General features: G+C 26.5%; 1 protein-coding gene across 1 annotated transcript; it reads right to left on the bottom strand.

Moving 5' to 3' along the window:
• Window positions 1–12,241: 12,241 nt before the first annotated feature.
• Window positions 12,242–15,352, bottom strand: LOC113365485 (nanos homolog 3-like). The gene is made up of 3 exons (XM_026607031.1): window positions 15,256–15,352; window positions 12,587–12,813; window positions 12,242–12,472 (listed from the first exon to the last, which is right to left on the bottom strand). The coding sequence occupies exons 1-3, from the start codon at window positions 15,350–15,352 to the stop codon at window positions 12,242–12,244; spliced, it is 555 nt and encodes a 184-aa protein (XP_026462816.1).
• Window positions 15,353–19,077: the final 3,725 nt, after the last annotated feature.

Here is a 19,077-nt window from a genome sequence, read left to right as displayed (position 1 = left end):
ATCTCGACATGGATTACTTACATGCAAAAATGTATATGATAGAAGAATTATTTAAATTCGCAATAATAACAACAAATTCATGATTGAATAAATAAAAGTAATAAATTGATACAAGTATATATACATATTACATTATTTCATTTTTTGCATAAAGTGCATAATTTACTTCTTCAAAAGTGTTTTTTATTAAACCAGCTACAAATTTGTGTTTTAGACAAAACCCTGATGATGGCATATTTTTCATATACCTTGTATCAATTTCATCATTAATTCCTCACTTCCGATGTCTATTCTTGTCCTTTTGTTCCTGTTACGCCTTCAAAGTCATGACGGAACTTCCAGGTTTCCGGGGCCTTGAATCCTTCGGCCCGTTTCAGGATGATGTCGGCCTGAAGCCTGAAGTCCTTTCGGTTAAGTCGCTGTGGACGCGGAAATTACGAAAGATCGTCGACAGGATTATCTTCAGTTTCAGCATTGCGTATTTGCGACCTGGCGAGGAAAAATATACACTTAGAGAGGCCCTAGTTTTAGAGCAGTGATTCCCAAGTGGGCGCCAGCGCCCCCTTGGGGGCGCTGCGGCGATTCTGGGGGGCGGTGATGGCTTTTGGTGTATTTAGGGGGCAATGCTTAGTTGTAAGGGGCGTTTAAAGCACAAAACTAAAAAATATTATAAATTTAATATTATATATAAATAAGTTATTAAAATTAACACTGAATTATATAAAGATATTTTAGTTAAAGTTATTCAAACATATCTGCATAGGTGTATTAGTAAATACATCCGTTTTAAAGCTGTGTACCGCCAATTCTTGTTTCGCAAAAGGTTTTAATGAAAAGAATGGTTCATACGTTTCTTTGTGTGTTGATAATTTGTGTAACTTGACCAAATTTTGTAAGAGCTCTTTAAGAGATATTTTGTAAGAGATTCTGTAAGATTGGCGGATATATGATCACTATTTGTCGTGCTATTAATTATATTTCTTTGATATCTACCGTAACTGTCCACTCGAATGCCGCGTTTTGTAAAATAGATTTATTGGGGCCTAGTATAATTCTTTCGTTACCTAAAATTTCAAAAACGTATCAACACCTATCAACATCTACTTCCATTATGAAGATTTCAAAATCCATTATGAAGATTTAGTTCAGAAATTTGGATTTGCTGCGCGGGTAGTAGACTTGATATTTTTGTAAGCACAAAAGCATTTATATTTTTAACAAATGTACCACCTTTAAAAATATCTCTAAATTTGTAAAATTATTCGATTTCGTTGAAATTCCAACAACACCGTGGAGCTTAAGGCTCGTGGATTGAGATTTAACGCGTAATTTTTGGAATAGCGATTTTGATATTGTATTAATTTCCAAGTCTAAATCCAATATTGCTTGAATTATAACGCGACTCCTTTATTACTTTTTGCGAACAAATTTACCGTAGGTACGAACGCACCCCCCATCATTCCTTTTCCCCTCAAATTAAAATTATAATCGAAATACATCGATTGGCTTCTAAATTTTTAAAATCGGTTTATCCGTTTTTAAGCAAACATCGTTGAAAGTTCTAATTTTGACAAACTCCATAAAAACGATACCAATTTTTGCAAACTTTGACGAATTTTCAAAATTTAACTTGTCGTAGGACCGAAATATTTAGTATGATCTATGAGACTGTGGTATCTACCGTCAAAAAAAAAAACATAAAAATTGTCTAAAAATTACTTCTACTTATTAATTACTATTACTTATATAATAAAACCACTTTATTACAAGAAAACGGCCCGGCCGATCATTACCAAAAATTAATCAGGTCGATTCCCAACCAATATGTTTCGAACAATTTTTAAATTTTCAGAATCGATTCAGAATTGCGGGCTAAAACGTGGACGAATTTTTTTTTATTTTTCTGCGATTTATAAAGAAACGGTTCGGCCGATCGTCGAACAAAACTGAGAAAGTTAGTCCTCATCGAGATACATCGAGTGGCTTTTAAATTTCTGAAATCGGTCGAACCGTTTTTGAGAAAACGACGATTTACGACAAAAAATCTAAACACACACACACACACACACATACTGCTTCCAATTGTTGGTCTCATTCGATTCAGAATGGCTTATTTAAACGTCGAGAAAACATAAAATTAGCGAATCGGATTTTTTGATGAAAACAAATTTCTCCTTCGGAAATTTTGTAAGGGGGCGCCTGAGTAACATTTTTTCTGGAAAGGGGGCGGTAGGTGAAATAAGTTTGGGAATCACTGTTTTAGAGTATACCGAGTTGTTATAGGTCGTTAGACAATGTTGAAGGTGGTTTAATTTTGGAAAAGTTTGTCGAATGTTTCATTTATTTTGTAGGTGCCTCTGCATTTTGTAGGTGCCGACGATCACTGTCATCCGGCAGGAACCACAAAGTCTCCAGAAACTAAAAGAAAAAAATAGTATATATTATTTATATGCGATCAAATAGTTAAAATTAATGGGAACTAGTGGGGCGCATGGCATCGTGCCTTAAGGCAAATTGCTGGAACTTCCCTTACCAAAAATTATTTGATTTTAAAAAGATTAACATTTTTGAAAAAAAATCACTCTGAAAAAATTAGATTTTTGAGAAACTATAAATTTTTGACAAAAATTTACTTTTTTTTGAAAAAAAAATTATTTTGAAATATTTTGGAAATTCTGAACCTTTTATCAAAGCAATCGTACTGCTTTAACTGCATAGAGACGAAATATCGAAACGCGTAAGCGCCGCGTCGCCGTCTAACGGATAAGCATGGTACGGAACCCATAGGAATGTAAACAAAATTTATACTTATTGTTGAAATCTCTATAAAATATCTGATAATTAGATGTGCATATGTCTAATGATCATTTTTGACCGCCAATTGGCATTTTTTTTACTTTTTTCACTAGATCTCCGAAACCGCTAGACCTGCTTTCATGAAAATTTGATCAGTTTTTCATCTTGTTAGTACAAGTAAAATGTTTTTTGAATTATTCAAATCGCTTCATCCGTGTTCCCAAAATCGTCGACGAAAATTTGTATCCGCACACGCACATACACACACACATACACACATACATCCATTTTTTCTAAGGTATGCCAAAATATTCCGAAACCTTTGAAACGTAATTTCGAAAATTTTCATTTTCGATTTTTTTGCGATTACTATAACTTGCCCTACGGAAAGTTAAAAATTGCATTAACAAAAAATATTTTTTTATATTAAAAATAATTCGGATTTTAATTTTAATTCTAGCTAAAATACTTGAAATAAATAATTTTAACTTTGCAATTCAGTTTATATAATTCTCAAAAATATTACATCATTGAGTTTTGTTTATTTACTTTTCATGTAAACTTATATGAACATTAATGTATAATTGCCCTTATATTTTGTCTATAAAATACGAATCTTATTCGTATTAATATGAATGAAAATTACAGTATTTATAATAATATATGTATTTGAAAACATTTAATATTTTTCGAATATTTTATTACAGTACGGGAAGTTCTAGCTATTTGCCTTAAGGGGGCGATACATGTAATCGCCTTAATTTTTACCATTTTTTGAGGACTTTTTACACTGAGAAGGAATGACTGAATCTTTCTGAACTTTTTTAGGGTTATTTATTATATATTAAAATACACAAAAAAAATTTTTTTTTTTTTTTTTTTAAAGGCTGCCGTAAAAATAAATCTGCCAAGACCCTCTCGGAAAACGCCATCAATTTGCGGGCGTTCTCACTTTTCGTACGGTGATTTGAAATCAAAAAAATTAGTTTGTACGTGTTCATAAAACATATATCTTCTAGTTAAACCAAAAAAAAATTAAAAAAGTCATAAAATCGTAAATTGGCACACCTCAGAAAAAAAAGTTCGATTTTTCACCTTTTTTTCAATGTTTTTTTTTTGGTAAAAGGGTTAATTTTTAAAAAATTTTTTGGAATGTTTGAGGTTTAACTAGAAGCTATTACTGTAAAGTAGATGTGTGCAAAATTTCATTGGGATCGGTTGAGAACTTTTTGAGTTATCCCGCCCGCAAATTTCAAAAATGTCGTTTTGAGAAAAACGCGTTTAAAGTTTTGACACATAGAAACTGATAAGAGTACAATAGCACTCAAGCGTCGAGTTGAGGCGTGGCACTTAAATGAATTTTTATTGTATAAATAATGATAACTTTGTTTTGAATATTTACAGGCATAATTTTGAGATCTTATTGTAACGATTTATAAAAAAAAAATCGATTTTTTTTTTCTTGTTACATGTATCGCCCCCCTTAAGGATGCCATACAACACTAGTTAAGGTATTTAATTTATTTATTTATTCACATGTGGTTGACCACTGAGTTGCCATCTTAAGAAAAATATGTCTAGGTTATGATGTACTTCACATGGCAAATTAGCAAAATCAGATATTTTATAGAGATTTTAACAATAAGTATAAATTTTGTTTACATTCCTATGGGTTCCGTACCAATGTTTATTCGTTGGACGGCGACCCGGCGCTTACGCGTTTCTTTATTTCGTCTCTATGCAGTTAAAGCAGTACGATTGCTTTGGAAAAAAGTTCAGAATTTCCAAAATATTTCAAAATAAATTTTTCTTTAAAGTCTTTTTTTTTCAAAAAAAAAGTAAATTTTTATCAAAAATTTATAGTTTCTCAAAAATCTAAATATTTCAGAGGAATTTTTTTTCAAAAATGTTAATCTTTTTTAAAAAAAAATAATTTTTGGTACGGAAAGTTCCAGCAATTTGCCTCAAGGCACGATGCCTACACTAGTTTGCGATATATATTCACAAACAATATTACTATCATATTTCTATTCTGTACAAGCAATTCAAAATAAAAGACACATATATACAAATCTCTGTATACCTACTTGCATAAAAATGTCACAAAACGCATAAATTCATCCTGGCAAAATTCGGGCGCCGCTGCGTGTGGCATTTCACTCTGTCGCACTTGTTAAAACGTCGCACTTTACGCAGAATTTTGTCCTTAATATTTTCGTCAACACACTTTTATTATATTTGGTGTTATGGACGTCAGCATTGTCAGCAAATCTCATCCTTCGTAAATAATCCCCATATGATGTAATAGCGTCACTACACGACACGAGTTGCCTGAAGGGCACACTTCGAACATAAATCGAATTTCGGCAATAACGCATCGGAGGAGAGAAGAGCGGCTCGTCCTGTGCCCGAGCACGTGACACCGGACAATACACTCGTCGAGTGAATTTATAGCGGACCTTGATAATGCTTTATTAATCCTGGACTGAACATGTGCGATATCATTAAGAACATGTGTACTGGGATAACGTACTTAATTATATAATAAAATCACATATAGTATAGGTTTGCCATCTGAAGTACATCATAGCCTGGCTATATTTTTCTTAAGATGGCAACCCAGTGGTCAACCACTCATGAATAAATAAATAAACTAGTGGGGCGCATGGCATCGTGCCTTAAGGCAAGTTGCTGGAACTTTCCGTACCAAAAATTATTTTTTTTTAAAAAGATTAACATTTTTGAAAAAAAATTTACTCTGAAAAAATTAGATTTTTTGAGAAACTATAAATTTTTGACAAAAATTTACTTTTTTTTTAAAAAAAAAAGACTTTGAAGAAAAATTTATTTGAAATATTTTGGAAATTCTGAACTTTTTTTCAAAGCAATCATACTGCTTTAACTGCATAGAAACGAAATTACAAAGCGCATAAGCGCCGCGTCGCCGTCTAACGGATGAACATTGGTATGGAACCCATAGGAATGTGAATAAAGTTTATACTTATTGTTAAAACCTCTATAAAATACTTGACAATTTGATGTGCATATGTCTAATGATCATTTTTGACCGCAATTGGCTTTTTTTTTAATTTTTTTTACAAAATCTCCGAAACCACTAGGCCTGCCTTCATAAAAATTTGATCAAGTCTTCATCTTCTTAGTACAAGTAAAATGTTTTTTGAATTATTCAAATCGGACGCTCCGTTCTCTTAAAAACTGAGTTACCGTTTTTGCACTTTTTGCCCCATATCTTCGAACTGCCTTTGCCAAAAACTAATCAGCACTCTCAGTCTCCTTATCAATACGAATCGAATGTTTTTTGAATCATTCAAATCGCTTTATCCGTGTTCCCAAAATCATCGACGAAAATTTGTATCCGAATATACACACACACACACATACATCCATTTTTTATAAGGTATGCCAAAATGTTCAGAAGGTTTTGAAACGTAAAGATATATACAAAATTTCATTTTAGATTTTTTTGCGATTTCTATAACTTGATTTACGGAAAGTTAAAAATATCATTTATTTAAAATTCTTTCTCCTGAATTAATTATTATTGAAGAACTATATATTGATCCATTATAAAACATAACTATTTTTAAAAAAAATAAAATTATATACTATCAGGTAATCAATTTTATTAGAAAAAAGTATTTTAATTATCGATTTAAAATCTAGCATATATCACCTCAATATTTTGTATTTTTTCTCCCTAATTATGGAATATCGTTGGCATTAAATTGATATCTTAATTTCCATAAGTATATTAAAATATACTTTTTTAAAATAAAAAGAATAAAACCATAAGGACAATTTTATTTAACTGTATAAAACTATTTATTTAAAAATCTTCGATTTTTTTTATAAAACTATTGTGGAAAATTCTTTGGTGAAAAGTCATAATATTCTATTGAGCTGCGAACAAATTTTAATTTGGAAATTAAAATCATATAATTTCAGAAATATATAATACAATATTATATTCTAGTTGTCAATATTTACACCCCCTTGCATAGTGTATTAAATATATAAGTTAAATATGAACAATTTTCAAAACCAAACTGTGAAATCAAAAAACAATAAATCAATCAATCACTCTTGCAAATTTTTGTTACTCTTAATATTTTGTGAGTATCTGAAATAGTAAAATGAATAGTAAGAAAAAATAGCATAATTATATACAACATATATACATATATTTCGTTTATATAAATAACAATCCCTGTAACCTGATACTTAAATACGAAGTAATACTTACAAACTATGATATATAATTTTTAATTCATATGATTTCAAACCAATTTAAATATAATATTTGGTACCATATCATGAGCATAGCCACATTCATTTGATAATTTTTGAAAAAATAATCTGTAAGAGTATATATTTATTGAAGCCTATATTTAGAAGCATTTAATTAAATTTTGTGGCTAGTCTCATGATCAATTAGATCAATCAATTAACTTACATTTATTTTAGGCACTAATATAATTTTTGGTATAAAAATAACTGTAGGTGAAGTACCTGTTAGAGGTAATATTTTTATATTCCTATATCTAATGGTAAGGCACAAATATCAATGTTGTCCTTATATATAACAATAACTTAAAACTATGAACAAAATATAAAGCTTATTAATATATAGTACATTTGTTTCCGAATTTAAATGCTAAAAATAATGCGAATAATTACATAATTAATTCATTCAAAAATGAGGAAAAAAAATCTTAGCCATTTCATAATAAATATTTTACTCTATGGATATGCAATATCCTGAGTATTAAATTAAATCGCTACATTATTGATCTTAAAAATAGAAAAAATACTTCATTGGCAACATATAATAATATTTAAATATATAATAATACTGATCAAAAATTGAATGAATTACTTGTTTAAAAAGATTTGAAAATAAAAAAATATACAGTCATAATTGAATAAAAAAATCGAAAATTTAAGATAGTAGTATAAGATATATACAATTTATAAACAATTTTTTAAAAAACATTTTAGAAAAATCTTATTATAATATAATCTATAAATAACATTTATATATTCCGGTATTAATTTTTTTTTCTTTGGCATTATTTAAAATGTTAAACAAACTAATTAGGTTAGGTGATAATTCTCAAAGTAAAGGATGAATAAAGTATTAAATAAATCATGTTCTTTATAAATCTTTGGTTTTCGTTGTGTTGTTTTTTAATTGTTTATAGTATGATTATTTTAATGATGTGAGGAACTGATTTAATTATTAAAACCGGGTCAGCTTAAACATATATAATGAGACCAAATCCAACCACTTTAGCTGGTAAATGAGGTAGTGCGGTTTACTTTGCTTTTAATAATACTTTTCTACTTATAAATGTTACATTAAACCTAAAAAATGGAAGTAACGCCAAAAATATTTTTTTAAAATATTTCTTCAATTTTTGAACTAGTTATCTTCAGTTTGAACAAATTTGATTAGGATTTAGGAAGGACCGTGGACGGTTTGGAAACAAGTCAATAGAAAAATCACACTTATAGGCCTATTTTGGAATATTTTCTTCTATTATTTTACTACTTGCTTATAAAAGTTAAAAGAATTTACTACGATTTTTCAAATATGTAGTATCTTAAAACATAAATGAACTAATCGACATATAAGTAGGTGCTCAAAATTGCCAAACGACTTTTCCTAAATGTTAAGAATTGATATTGTGTTCTGGTTCCTTTGTGAATGTGTAGTAAATTAACAGATCAAGCATATTCGAGAATAGGTCTATGAATGGATTTTTAATAAGTTATTAAAAGTTCAGAAAAATACTGGAATTTAAGGTGACCCCATACGACCCGGATTGATCGTCCTGGATTTCCAATTTGTGTCCCAGATTTTGTTAGGAACAACATTTATCGAAAATACATATTTTTTGTGCAGAAAAGATTTTTGCAAGGTTCTTATTTTAAATTACATATATTACAATTTTTAACAAATTTTAAAATACGCCACTTGAAATGAACATTAATAACTGAATTTATGAAGGAATTGTGCAGAATTTTATACAATGATTTACAGTTAAACAATAGTTTTTATTAAATGTTGAGTATATAATTTAAGAGATGTACATGATAGTAAAAAACTCTGTTTTATTAATTTTATTAAAACGATTTTTTAATAATTTTTTATTTTTAGTTAATAATTTGTATACTTATGTTATTGTCATGAGCGTCTGTTAAATAAATAAATAAATGAAAAAAAAATAAAAAGATTTAACGGAAAAACACTGTTCAAAAATATATAAAAAGTTCGAATAAAAATGAGATTTATTTAAAAAAGGGGTTTTATTAGATCCTTAAGTCCATGGTTTCCAATCTGTGGGACGCACCCCCTGGGGAGGAGCGCAAGGCAGTTACAAGGGAGACTTATCGTTGTTCACAAAATACTATTTTCCAGAATAAATAAAAAAAATTGAATGATATAAAAAATGAATGAATAAACAATTATTTTTAAGTAAATTCCTACATATTATTTTATGTTAATTTAGAGCCTGATAAATAAAATATTATATCAGTCAAGTGTTTATCAATAATAACATTTAAGGGGAGCACAAGAATTTATTTTATACAAATGGGGAAAGGGCGTTACGAAAATATTGGAATTGGAAACCACTGTCTTAAAAGGAGTATTAGCTATGTAAAAATTTTATTTGAAAAATATATTTAAATAATCGTAGTTAACATATCATGAAAAATCGCGTAGTTAAGAAAAATATAAAAAGTTCTGTACTAAGTTGATTTACAATTCCAATTTAAAAAATTTATTCATTTAAGAATAAGTCACCTTATGAAATTTCTAATATAAAATTGAACTGTTGTTTTAAATATTCGGTTAACTATTGATGAAGGATAAAATAGTATGAAGGTCAAAAAGTATTCAAAGCCGATTTGAACTCTATCTGAAACGACCGGCGCGGTTTGCTTTGTTGGCTCGGCTTGTTCGGGCGGCAAGTTGACTCTATATGAGAGGATTAAGGCGACTCGAACATTTTGATACTGCTTGAGAAAATATGGAAAATTTTCGATACGAAATGAATAAAATATGTCATTAAACATATATTTTAAATAATTGCGTAAAACAGAATGATAATTTTTATTAAATCATACCCAGGCAACCAATCACTGGATTGGCATTCAATTTAGACGCTCTAATTGTAAGTACTACCAAAAATTTGCTGATTTTCCATATATAGTAGGTACAGGTTTCAGAGGAATAGACGCAGATATTAAAAAATAATATTAATAATATTAAATACTATAATTACAAATTTGTTTAGTTTACCACAGAATACTGCAGGAGATATTATCATTATGAATTTTTGAAATCTGCCAATAAGGGGGCGTCCATAAATCACGTGATCGATTTTTAAAGAATTTTTGGACCCCCCCCCCTCCCACTTGGTGATCCGTGGTGATATTCCAGATTAGCCCCCGCCCCCTCCTCCACAAAACTTCCATCAGGTGTATTTTCAGTTACAAGAAAAAATTGTAAAAATTTTGATTTTTTTTGAAAATGTTTGGATTTTTAACAAAAAATCAGGTAAAAAATAAATACACTTGTAAATTTTTGTGATTTTTGGTCAACCCCCCCCCCCACTCCCCCTAAATACTTTAGATGGTTAATGGACGCCCCCTAACATGATAAAATCAATAATGCTTTGAAACAATATGTAGAATTGGGACAAAAACGATTTGGAATACCAATGAATATTTAAATTTAGAATGGGTTGCAGCACTATTTGGAATTGGATTAAACACGATTTCATGAATCATGAACAAAATGTGAAATAAAAACGACTAATGATTTTAAGTAGTATTTTTGATATATAAATGATGATTTGATAGATAAATGATCCAGGAATGAGTAAGAAGATAATTTAGAGTGGAAAACATCATCTTGTACCTTATTTCTAAGTTAAATCATGTATGCCATTCCAAATTATCTTCTAACTCATTTATAATAATGTTTAACATGAGTACTGGTTTTAAGTATTTTTGATAGATTAAGAATACAAGAATGAATTAGAAGATAAAAGCGATGCTAATAAATAACCAAAGTTAATTATAAAAAAATTATGCAAAATTTTATACAATATTTTCACAGTTATACAATCGTTTTTATTAAGTTATGTGTATATCATTTGGAATGGAAAACATTATCTTCTAACTTATTGGAATGGATTGTTAATGTAAATCATGTATGCTATTTTAAATGATCTTCTAACTCATTCCTAATATGCTTGAAACAACTACTGATTTTAAGTATTTTAGGTAAATTAAAAATCCAGGAATGAATTAGTTGATAATTTAGAATCGCAAACATTTAAATAATGATTGCTATTCCAAATTATCTTCTAGCTCTCTAATAGTGTTTAAAATGACTCCTGATTTTAAGTAATTTTGATTGATTAAAACTCTAGGAATGAGTAAGTAATTTTGATAGGAATGTTCTTCTAAAAGAATGAATATCTTCTAACTCTAGGAATGAGTTAGAAGATAATTTGAATGAAGAACATTGCCTCCTAACTTGTTGGAATGGATAATATATTATATTCCAAATTATCTTCTAACTCTCATTCATGATTAATTTTTCAAAAATTTAAATAATGATTACCATTCCAAATTATCTTCTAGCTCATTTCTAATACGGTTTAAAATGACTCTAGATATTAAGTATTTTGATAGATTAAAAATCCAAAAATGTGCTAGAAGATTATTTAGAATGACAAACTTATTAGAATGGATATTTATCTATCCAAATTTAAATAATTTTTAAATGTGATTAAAAAAACTACTGATTTTAAGTATTGTTTATAAATTAAAAATTCAGGAATGAGTTAGAAGATAATTTGAAATAGGAAACTTATTGGAATGGATTTTTGATAGATTACAAATCCAATATAATGATAATATAATCCATAGTATACTCATTGGAATGGATTTATAAACAATATTTGAATTTGACACAAATTGAAATAGGTTTAAACATGATTTGGAGTGGTTTAAAGACTATTTATAAAGAAATTAAATAGGATTGGATTTAAAACAAGATTTGGAATTGGAATTTGGAAATGTATTTGGAATGGATCTATGGATCTAAACACGATTTTGACGAGTATAAGCGCAATTTAAAATGGATTTTAACAAAACTTCGAATAAAAAAAATTAGAATTGGTTCAAACACTATTAGGCATGGATTTGAAATTGGTTTACTTGGTTTAGTTTGTTTAGTGGTAATATGATCTAAAGCAAACGTTTTGATACAACTTAGGTCGATTTACCGATTTTTAGAGTTTTTTCGAATAAAATCAATTTCAGTTCCTCACATCAATAAATTAACATTAACACATATGGTATAAAATATAAATAAAAAAATTGAAAAAAAAACAGGTCATAGTAACTAACTTTTTGTCGAAATTGTATCAATGTCTGAATCCGAAGATTCCAAAGTTACTTGGATTTTCTTGCTAGGACAAAATCTTATAGTATGAGCATTGTTACCTGATGCATGGCATATAGGACATTCATATTCACGAAGAAATGGACAAGTCACATTACCATTTCGATCTTTTAAAACATGACTGTTATATACAGACTCATGGCAGCCGTTGTTTTTACAAAACACGCAAATCTAAAAAAAAAATAAAAAAAAAAATTAACCATTTACAAAAAATGTAGTAATTAAATAAGAGTTTTGCAATACAGATCCAACTTGCAATTCAGTAATATTGAAAGTAAAAATTACCTTATCAACCTTGGTTGGTTTTTGCTTCCTTTTCTTCGGGCGTCCAATAGTAAAAATATTACTAAATACCACATTATTATTTTTCTCTTTCAGAGTTTCCAACAATATGTCAGTTTTCTCTTCATCAGGACAATATTCCATATCCTGACCGTTATTTCTAAAATCTTCCCAAATTTTCTCTAATTCCTCATTTCTGGTAGGACGATGAATGAAAAGATCTGTTTCGTCTATAGTTGAAAAAATGAACCAGAAATTAATTACTGAATAGATATTTTTTAGAGCAAATTGATTTTCTTAATATTAACAAAATTATCCTGAGGAGATGATTTATTTAAAAATATTTCCGTAAATTTATTAGAAGATTACATATCTAATCACAAGTAATGTTAAAAAATTAGGTTAAATCTTCTTTTCTGATAATCTGTAAATATTTTAACTATTGTTTCTTTATAAACTACTTTAATATGGGATATTTGGCGCAAGAATTTGAAATATATATGTATAAGTAACAATAATAATAAGATTTAAAACAACATGTAAAATTATTATCATAATCTAAGAACGTTTACCATGACTTCAAAATGTGCTACTTCCCAAAAAAATCAGATAAATACCTAATAATAATAAGTTTTGTTAAAAAAATTGAATTATAAATATTATTGAACTAACTACATGTATTTCGGCAACTTTTTTTCAACAATTTTTTTTAAATTGTTTCAATTAATTTTTTTGTGCCTTTTTCGCAATATCTACTTCTTTTCTAATAATTGCATAAGTGGCATTATTGAAAAATTAGCAATACTAATTATAAATATATGGTTCATACATATACACAAATTTTGATTTTAATTTTCAGTAAAATTAACTAAAAAAAATCAACTGAAAAATTCAACTAACTATTTATTAATGATTAATTATTTTTTATGAAAATATTTGAATTATTCAAAACTATAAAATATAAATAAAAGATGTATTTATTTTTGAGATATTTAATTAAAAAAACGGAAAATTACCACTAATAATTTTTTTGTTTAGCTGCTTTTGATAGTTTCAGTTTTTATGAGAATTTTTAATTAATCTTTACTTACTAATTAGATTGATTTGGAAAATTTTAACTAATAAAATTTAAAATTTCAACAAATATTTTTGTTAATTGAATGCATTTGATAAATAATTTTTTTAGGATTTTGTATCATCACAACTCACTTTCTCATTGAAAATATATTTAATTTGGAAAATATCAACTTTTTTGATTAATTGTTTATAGCAGTTTAAAATTTTTATTTAAATTTCAAATCATTCATAACCAATTCACTCGTTGAAAATATATTCATTTTTAAAAATATTAACTGAATATTACAACTAATATATTTTTTTGGATTAATTGCTTTTAGTAGTCTTATCTTTTATCAGAACTTTGAATTATCACAACTATCACTATACACTTGATTTAATTTGGAAAATTTTAAACCATACAACCATAAAATTCATGTGATATTCTTATGATTAATTTCTGTTATTTTTTATTTTTTGTTATTATATTGTATCATTCACAACTAACATATTCAAAAAAACATAAATCATTTCTGAAAAATTTAACTAGCAATAAAAAAAAACTATAAATAACAACAAATAAATTTTGATAATTACTGCTGGTAGTTTTATTCTTATTAAGAAGTATATATGTTATTGAAAAGTATAATTAATTTCACTTATTATTTTAAAAAAATGTAGGCATTATTACCATATTTTCTAGCTAAATCATTACATTTTAATATAACGCAACTTTATTTGATTGACACACATAATTTAAAATAATTGATAAACCATATATTTGAGAACTAATTATTTAGAAAACAATGTCTTAAATATTGATAAAATAATTTAATCATCCTATCCTATTGCAAAAACTTCAACACATACACACATTTTTAGTAATTAAATTATTCAATTATTTGTTAATTTTCACTAATATTTTTAAGTGTAATAAAATTGAACTAATTGCTGCATTTTTACAATTTTATATGGCTTAGTATTATTTGCAAAATAATCCTAAAAAATTAAGGCAATTCATAATATTTTTGCAATATAGTTAATAAACTATTTAGGTTTAATTTGACTTGCTCTAGACATTCAAGTTTGTAAAATTTCTAAAATATGAAGTAATTCCATTATTGACAAAATAGTAATTTAATTTATTTAGTGAAATAAGTCTTAAGTTAAAATTAAGTCTTAAATTAAAAATCATATTGCTAAAATTTCAACACACACACATTCTCAGTAATTAATTAATTAATAAATTCATTCATTAATTTTCAGTAATATATTTAGGTGTAATAAAATTGAACTGATTGCGGCAATTTTAAAATTTTATATATTTTGCAAATAATCCTAAACAAAATTGTTTAGAAAACAATTTCTCAAATATTGATAAATTAACTTAATTATAAAAAATCCTTTTGCTAAAATTTCGGCACGCACACATACATTTTCAGTAATATATTAGGTGTAATAAAATTGTACCAATTGCCGCAATATTACAATTTTATATACAACACTTCTAGATACAATCTTATCATATTCATTTTTATAAGATTGTATGAGTTTAAAAAAATAAATAAAGTTAAATAATTCATAAAGTTAAAAAATAAATAAAATTAAAAACTCACCTATAGGTTCCGCAACAACTTGAACATTCCTCTCATGTGCAAATAATCTCACAAATTCTTCTTGCAACGAAGGACAATAAGGATAATAGCACGCCATATTAATTTTTGGCTTATTATTATTAAGTAAATTAAAATCCATTTTTATAACACTCAAGGCACAACTGCACTCGACAAAAATTCAGATTGAAATGAGCAAACAAAGTGGATCCCAATTGACAAAAATCCTCGAGGATCATTTTGAAAGCCCCGCCGTTTCCAACCGTCGAAGGCGGCAAAAGCTTTGACAGAGCACTGAAAAATAGAAAGAGCGCTGGGAAAAAATTAATAGTAGTAGATTTAGCACTACTAGATATTGTTAAAGTTAATATAAAAAAAACTAGTGGGGCGCATGGCATCGTGCCTTAAGGCAAATTGCTAGTACTTCCCGTACCAAAAATTATTTTTTTCAAAAAAAATTAACATTTTTGAAAGAATTTTACTTTGAAAAAATTAGATTTTTGAGAAACTATAAATTTTTGACAAAAATTTACTTTTTTTGAAAAAAGGACTTTTTGAAGAAAACTGTATTTTAAAATATTTTGGAAATTCTGAACTTTTTCTCAAAGCAATCGTACTGCTTTAACTGCATAGACACGAAATATCTAAGCGCGTGAGCGCCGCGTCGCCGTCTAACGGATAAACATTGGTACAAAACCCATAGGAATATAAACAAAATTCATACTTATTATTAAAATCTCTATAAAACATCTGATAATTTGATGTGCATATGTCTAATGATCATTTGTGATCGCCAAATGACATTATTTTTTACTTTTTCAATTGGATCTCCAAAACCGCTAGATCTGCCTTCATGAAAATTCAATCAGTTGTTCATCTTGTTAATACAAGTAAAGTGTTTTTTTAATTATTTAAGTCAAACGCTCCGTTCTTTTAAAAACTGAGTTACCGTTTTGGCACTTTTTACCCCATATCTTCGGAACGGCTAGACCTGCCTTCGCCAAAAACTAATCAGTGCGACTGCTTATCAATAGGAATCGAATATTTTTTTAATCATTTAATCGGTTGCTCATTGTTCTCGAAATGGTCGACAAAAAATTGTGTCCGCACATACATACATACATACACACACACTTACATGTATTGTTTCTAAAGTATACAAAAATGTTCAGAAACCGTAAAGATATAAATTTAAACATATTAATTTTGTACCAACTTTCTCCGAACTTAATATATATTTTTTAGTGTTTTAAATATAATATCAAGCAGATTAAACAATTAATAAGTAAAAGTCTAGTAAGTAAATCTATAGTTTTAATTGAAAATTTAGAATAATCTTGGCACTTAATTTATTTTAAATGAAAAAATACAAAAAATCTATACTTTTACAATTTTCTGCACTAAAACTTTCTGAAACACTTAAATTGCTGTGATGTTATTAATTAATTAGTATTTACTCTACTATTATCTTCAGTAAATTATGCAGTATTCCTTATAAGCAATTTTAGTGCGGAAAACTGTAAAAGTATATACAGTTTTTATTTTGCATTCAAAATATTACTAGATTTTTATATATTAATTGTTTAATATGCTTGATATTATATTTAAAATACTAGAAAATATATGTTAGTTTCAGAGAAAGTTGGTACAAAATTAGTATCTTTAAATTTATATCTTTACGTTTCAGCGGTTTCTGAACATGTTCGCATACTTTAGAAAAAATATTTTGGAAGATTGGTTACAAAAAAACTTTTTATTTAAACATTTTGGAAAACTACACCTAATTAATAAAATAAAAAAAATAGGTGTAGTTTCCCGAGATGTTTAAATAAGAAGTTTTTCTGTAACCGATTTTTCTAGGTTTATATAATTTTAGGATGTAGGATAAAATTATTGACACTATGAGAAAAAGTTTTATCAAAATTGCCAAAAAAAATATTTATAATAAATCATTATCAACAAAACGGCTAGAATGATCTTTACGAGAAACTTTCAAACGGCTTTGAAATATTCCAAATAAATAAAAGATTTTTGTAAATTGTTGTTTTTTTCAGGCAAAAACATAATTTTTTTCTTCGGAAACATAAAAATAAATAAAATCTATACATAATAGATAGAATTCCTTTGCGTTAAATTAATTCTGTTTAATTTTTTTATTTATTCAAAAGAAATTGTTTTATTCAACTATCCCATTATATATATTATAAAACGATCAACCTATCATATTATTAGCGATCTTTTCACCAGCTCTCCACCGAAAATCGCTGGTCTCTAGGATCAAACCAGAGTCGGTACATTTCGCATTGCAAAGCAATAAAATCCTTTATACCGACATACAACGTAGTGCTTATTACATCAGCCTTTGTATTAGGCATAGTATTGATGTCCAAATAAAAGATTATTCCTAAAATCGAACAATAAGAGGGTGATAAAATTGTAATTCTATTAATATTTGCATTATATTGTATGGAATTTCTGGAAATAAAATGCAAGTGTTTGCAGATAATAGTACTTACAATGTAAGTACAATAAAAAACTTGAACCAAAAAAAAGGTTGAAAAATTCCCCAGTATATAAAGTAACGTTTATGTGGATAAATTTCTTATTTAATTCTTTTGAGGGTTGTAGTATAAATAAATAAAATTTATATTATTGTAATAATATATATATTTTTTACTACCTTTATTCTTTTGTCAATCAAGATTAAAAAAAGTCTTATAATACAAAACTGCTTGCTTAGGTAATAAAAAGAACAATCAAATAAAGTAAACAATATACATAATAAATAATAATAATTAAAAAACTAAAGAAAAATTATAAAGTGAAGTAAAAATAAAAATATAAATTAAACAAAAGTAATAATATAAATATTACATTTCTTTAAATATTATTTTGATTTTTATTTAATTATTAAATTAAATTGAATAAAATTTTATTTTATTTTAAACTAATTTATATTTAAATTTTATTTGTTTTAATTTTTGTTTATTCATTTTATTATTAAATTAAAGTTTGTGAAATTTCTAAAATATCAAGCAATTTCATTATTGATAATATAGTAATTTAATTCATTTGAAGTTGGTATATAGTTAAATAAAATTTAAATATCGTATGGTAATTCAAATTTTTATAAAATTATTTATTTCAATTTAATTTAATAACGTATAATAAATATAATGAAATCTTAATAATAATAATTATAATTTAATATATAATTTAATATAATCAATTTACGTTAATAACGTATAATTATTTTAAATTGTGTAACATTTGCACATTTTCCAATATAGAGAAATTTTATAATTGATAAAATATTTATTAAATTTACTTGAAGTTGGTAATATAATTTAATAACTTTAAAATCTTGTAAGGTATTTAATACTTCTATAATTTTATTTAATTTTTTTTACTAAACTATTTAGCTTCAATAACGGGTAATAATTTCAACTTTTCCTAGAGATTTAAATTTATGAAATTCCTAAAATATAAAATATTTTTATTTTTAATAAAATAGTAATTTAATTTAAGTTGCTAATTTTTATAATACTTATTAGTATGTTGTAATTGATAAAATAGTAATTTAATTTCTTTGAAGTTGGTAATTTAGTTACATAAAATTTAAATCTTATAAGGCAATTTATATTTTTCTAATTTTATTTAATTTTTTTTTACTAAATTATTTAGTTTTAATTGTGGGTAATTATTTCAACTTGTTCAGAGATTTAAATTCATAAAATTCCTAAAATATAAATTAATTTTATTTTTGATAAAATAGTAATTTAATTTAAGTTGTTAATTTTTATAATACTAATTACTATTTTATCA

Source organism: Ctenocephalides felis, unplaced genomic scaffold, assembly GCF_003426905.1.
Source record: "Ctenocephalides felis isolate EL2017-DRISC unplaced genomic scaffold, ASM342690v1 CF-g0.4_SCAFFOLD_01050, whole genome shotgun sequence".
Classification (NCBI taxonomy): domain Eukaryota; kingdom Metazoa; phylum Arthropoda; class Insecta; order Siphonaptera; family Pulicidae; genus Ctenocephalides; species Ctenocephalides felis.
This window is presented reverse-complemented; position numbering and strand designations above follow the sequence as displayed.

Coding starts and splice junctions, on each gene's coding strand:
- LOC113365485 (XM_026607031.1), bottom strand. CDS start 15,352: ATGGCGTGCTATTATCCTTATTGTCCTTCGTTGCAAGAAGAATTTGTG. Junction 12,814..15,255: donor AGTTGTTGCGGAACCTATAG/GTGAGTTTTTAA, acceptor TTTCAACTATAG/ACGAAACAGATCTTTTCATT. Junction 12,473..12,586: donor AACCAACCAAGGTTGATAAG/GTAATTTTTACT, acceptor TTTTTTTTTTAG/ATTTGCGTGTTTTGTAAAAA.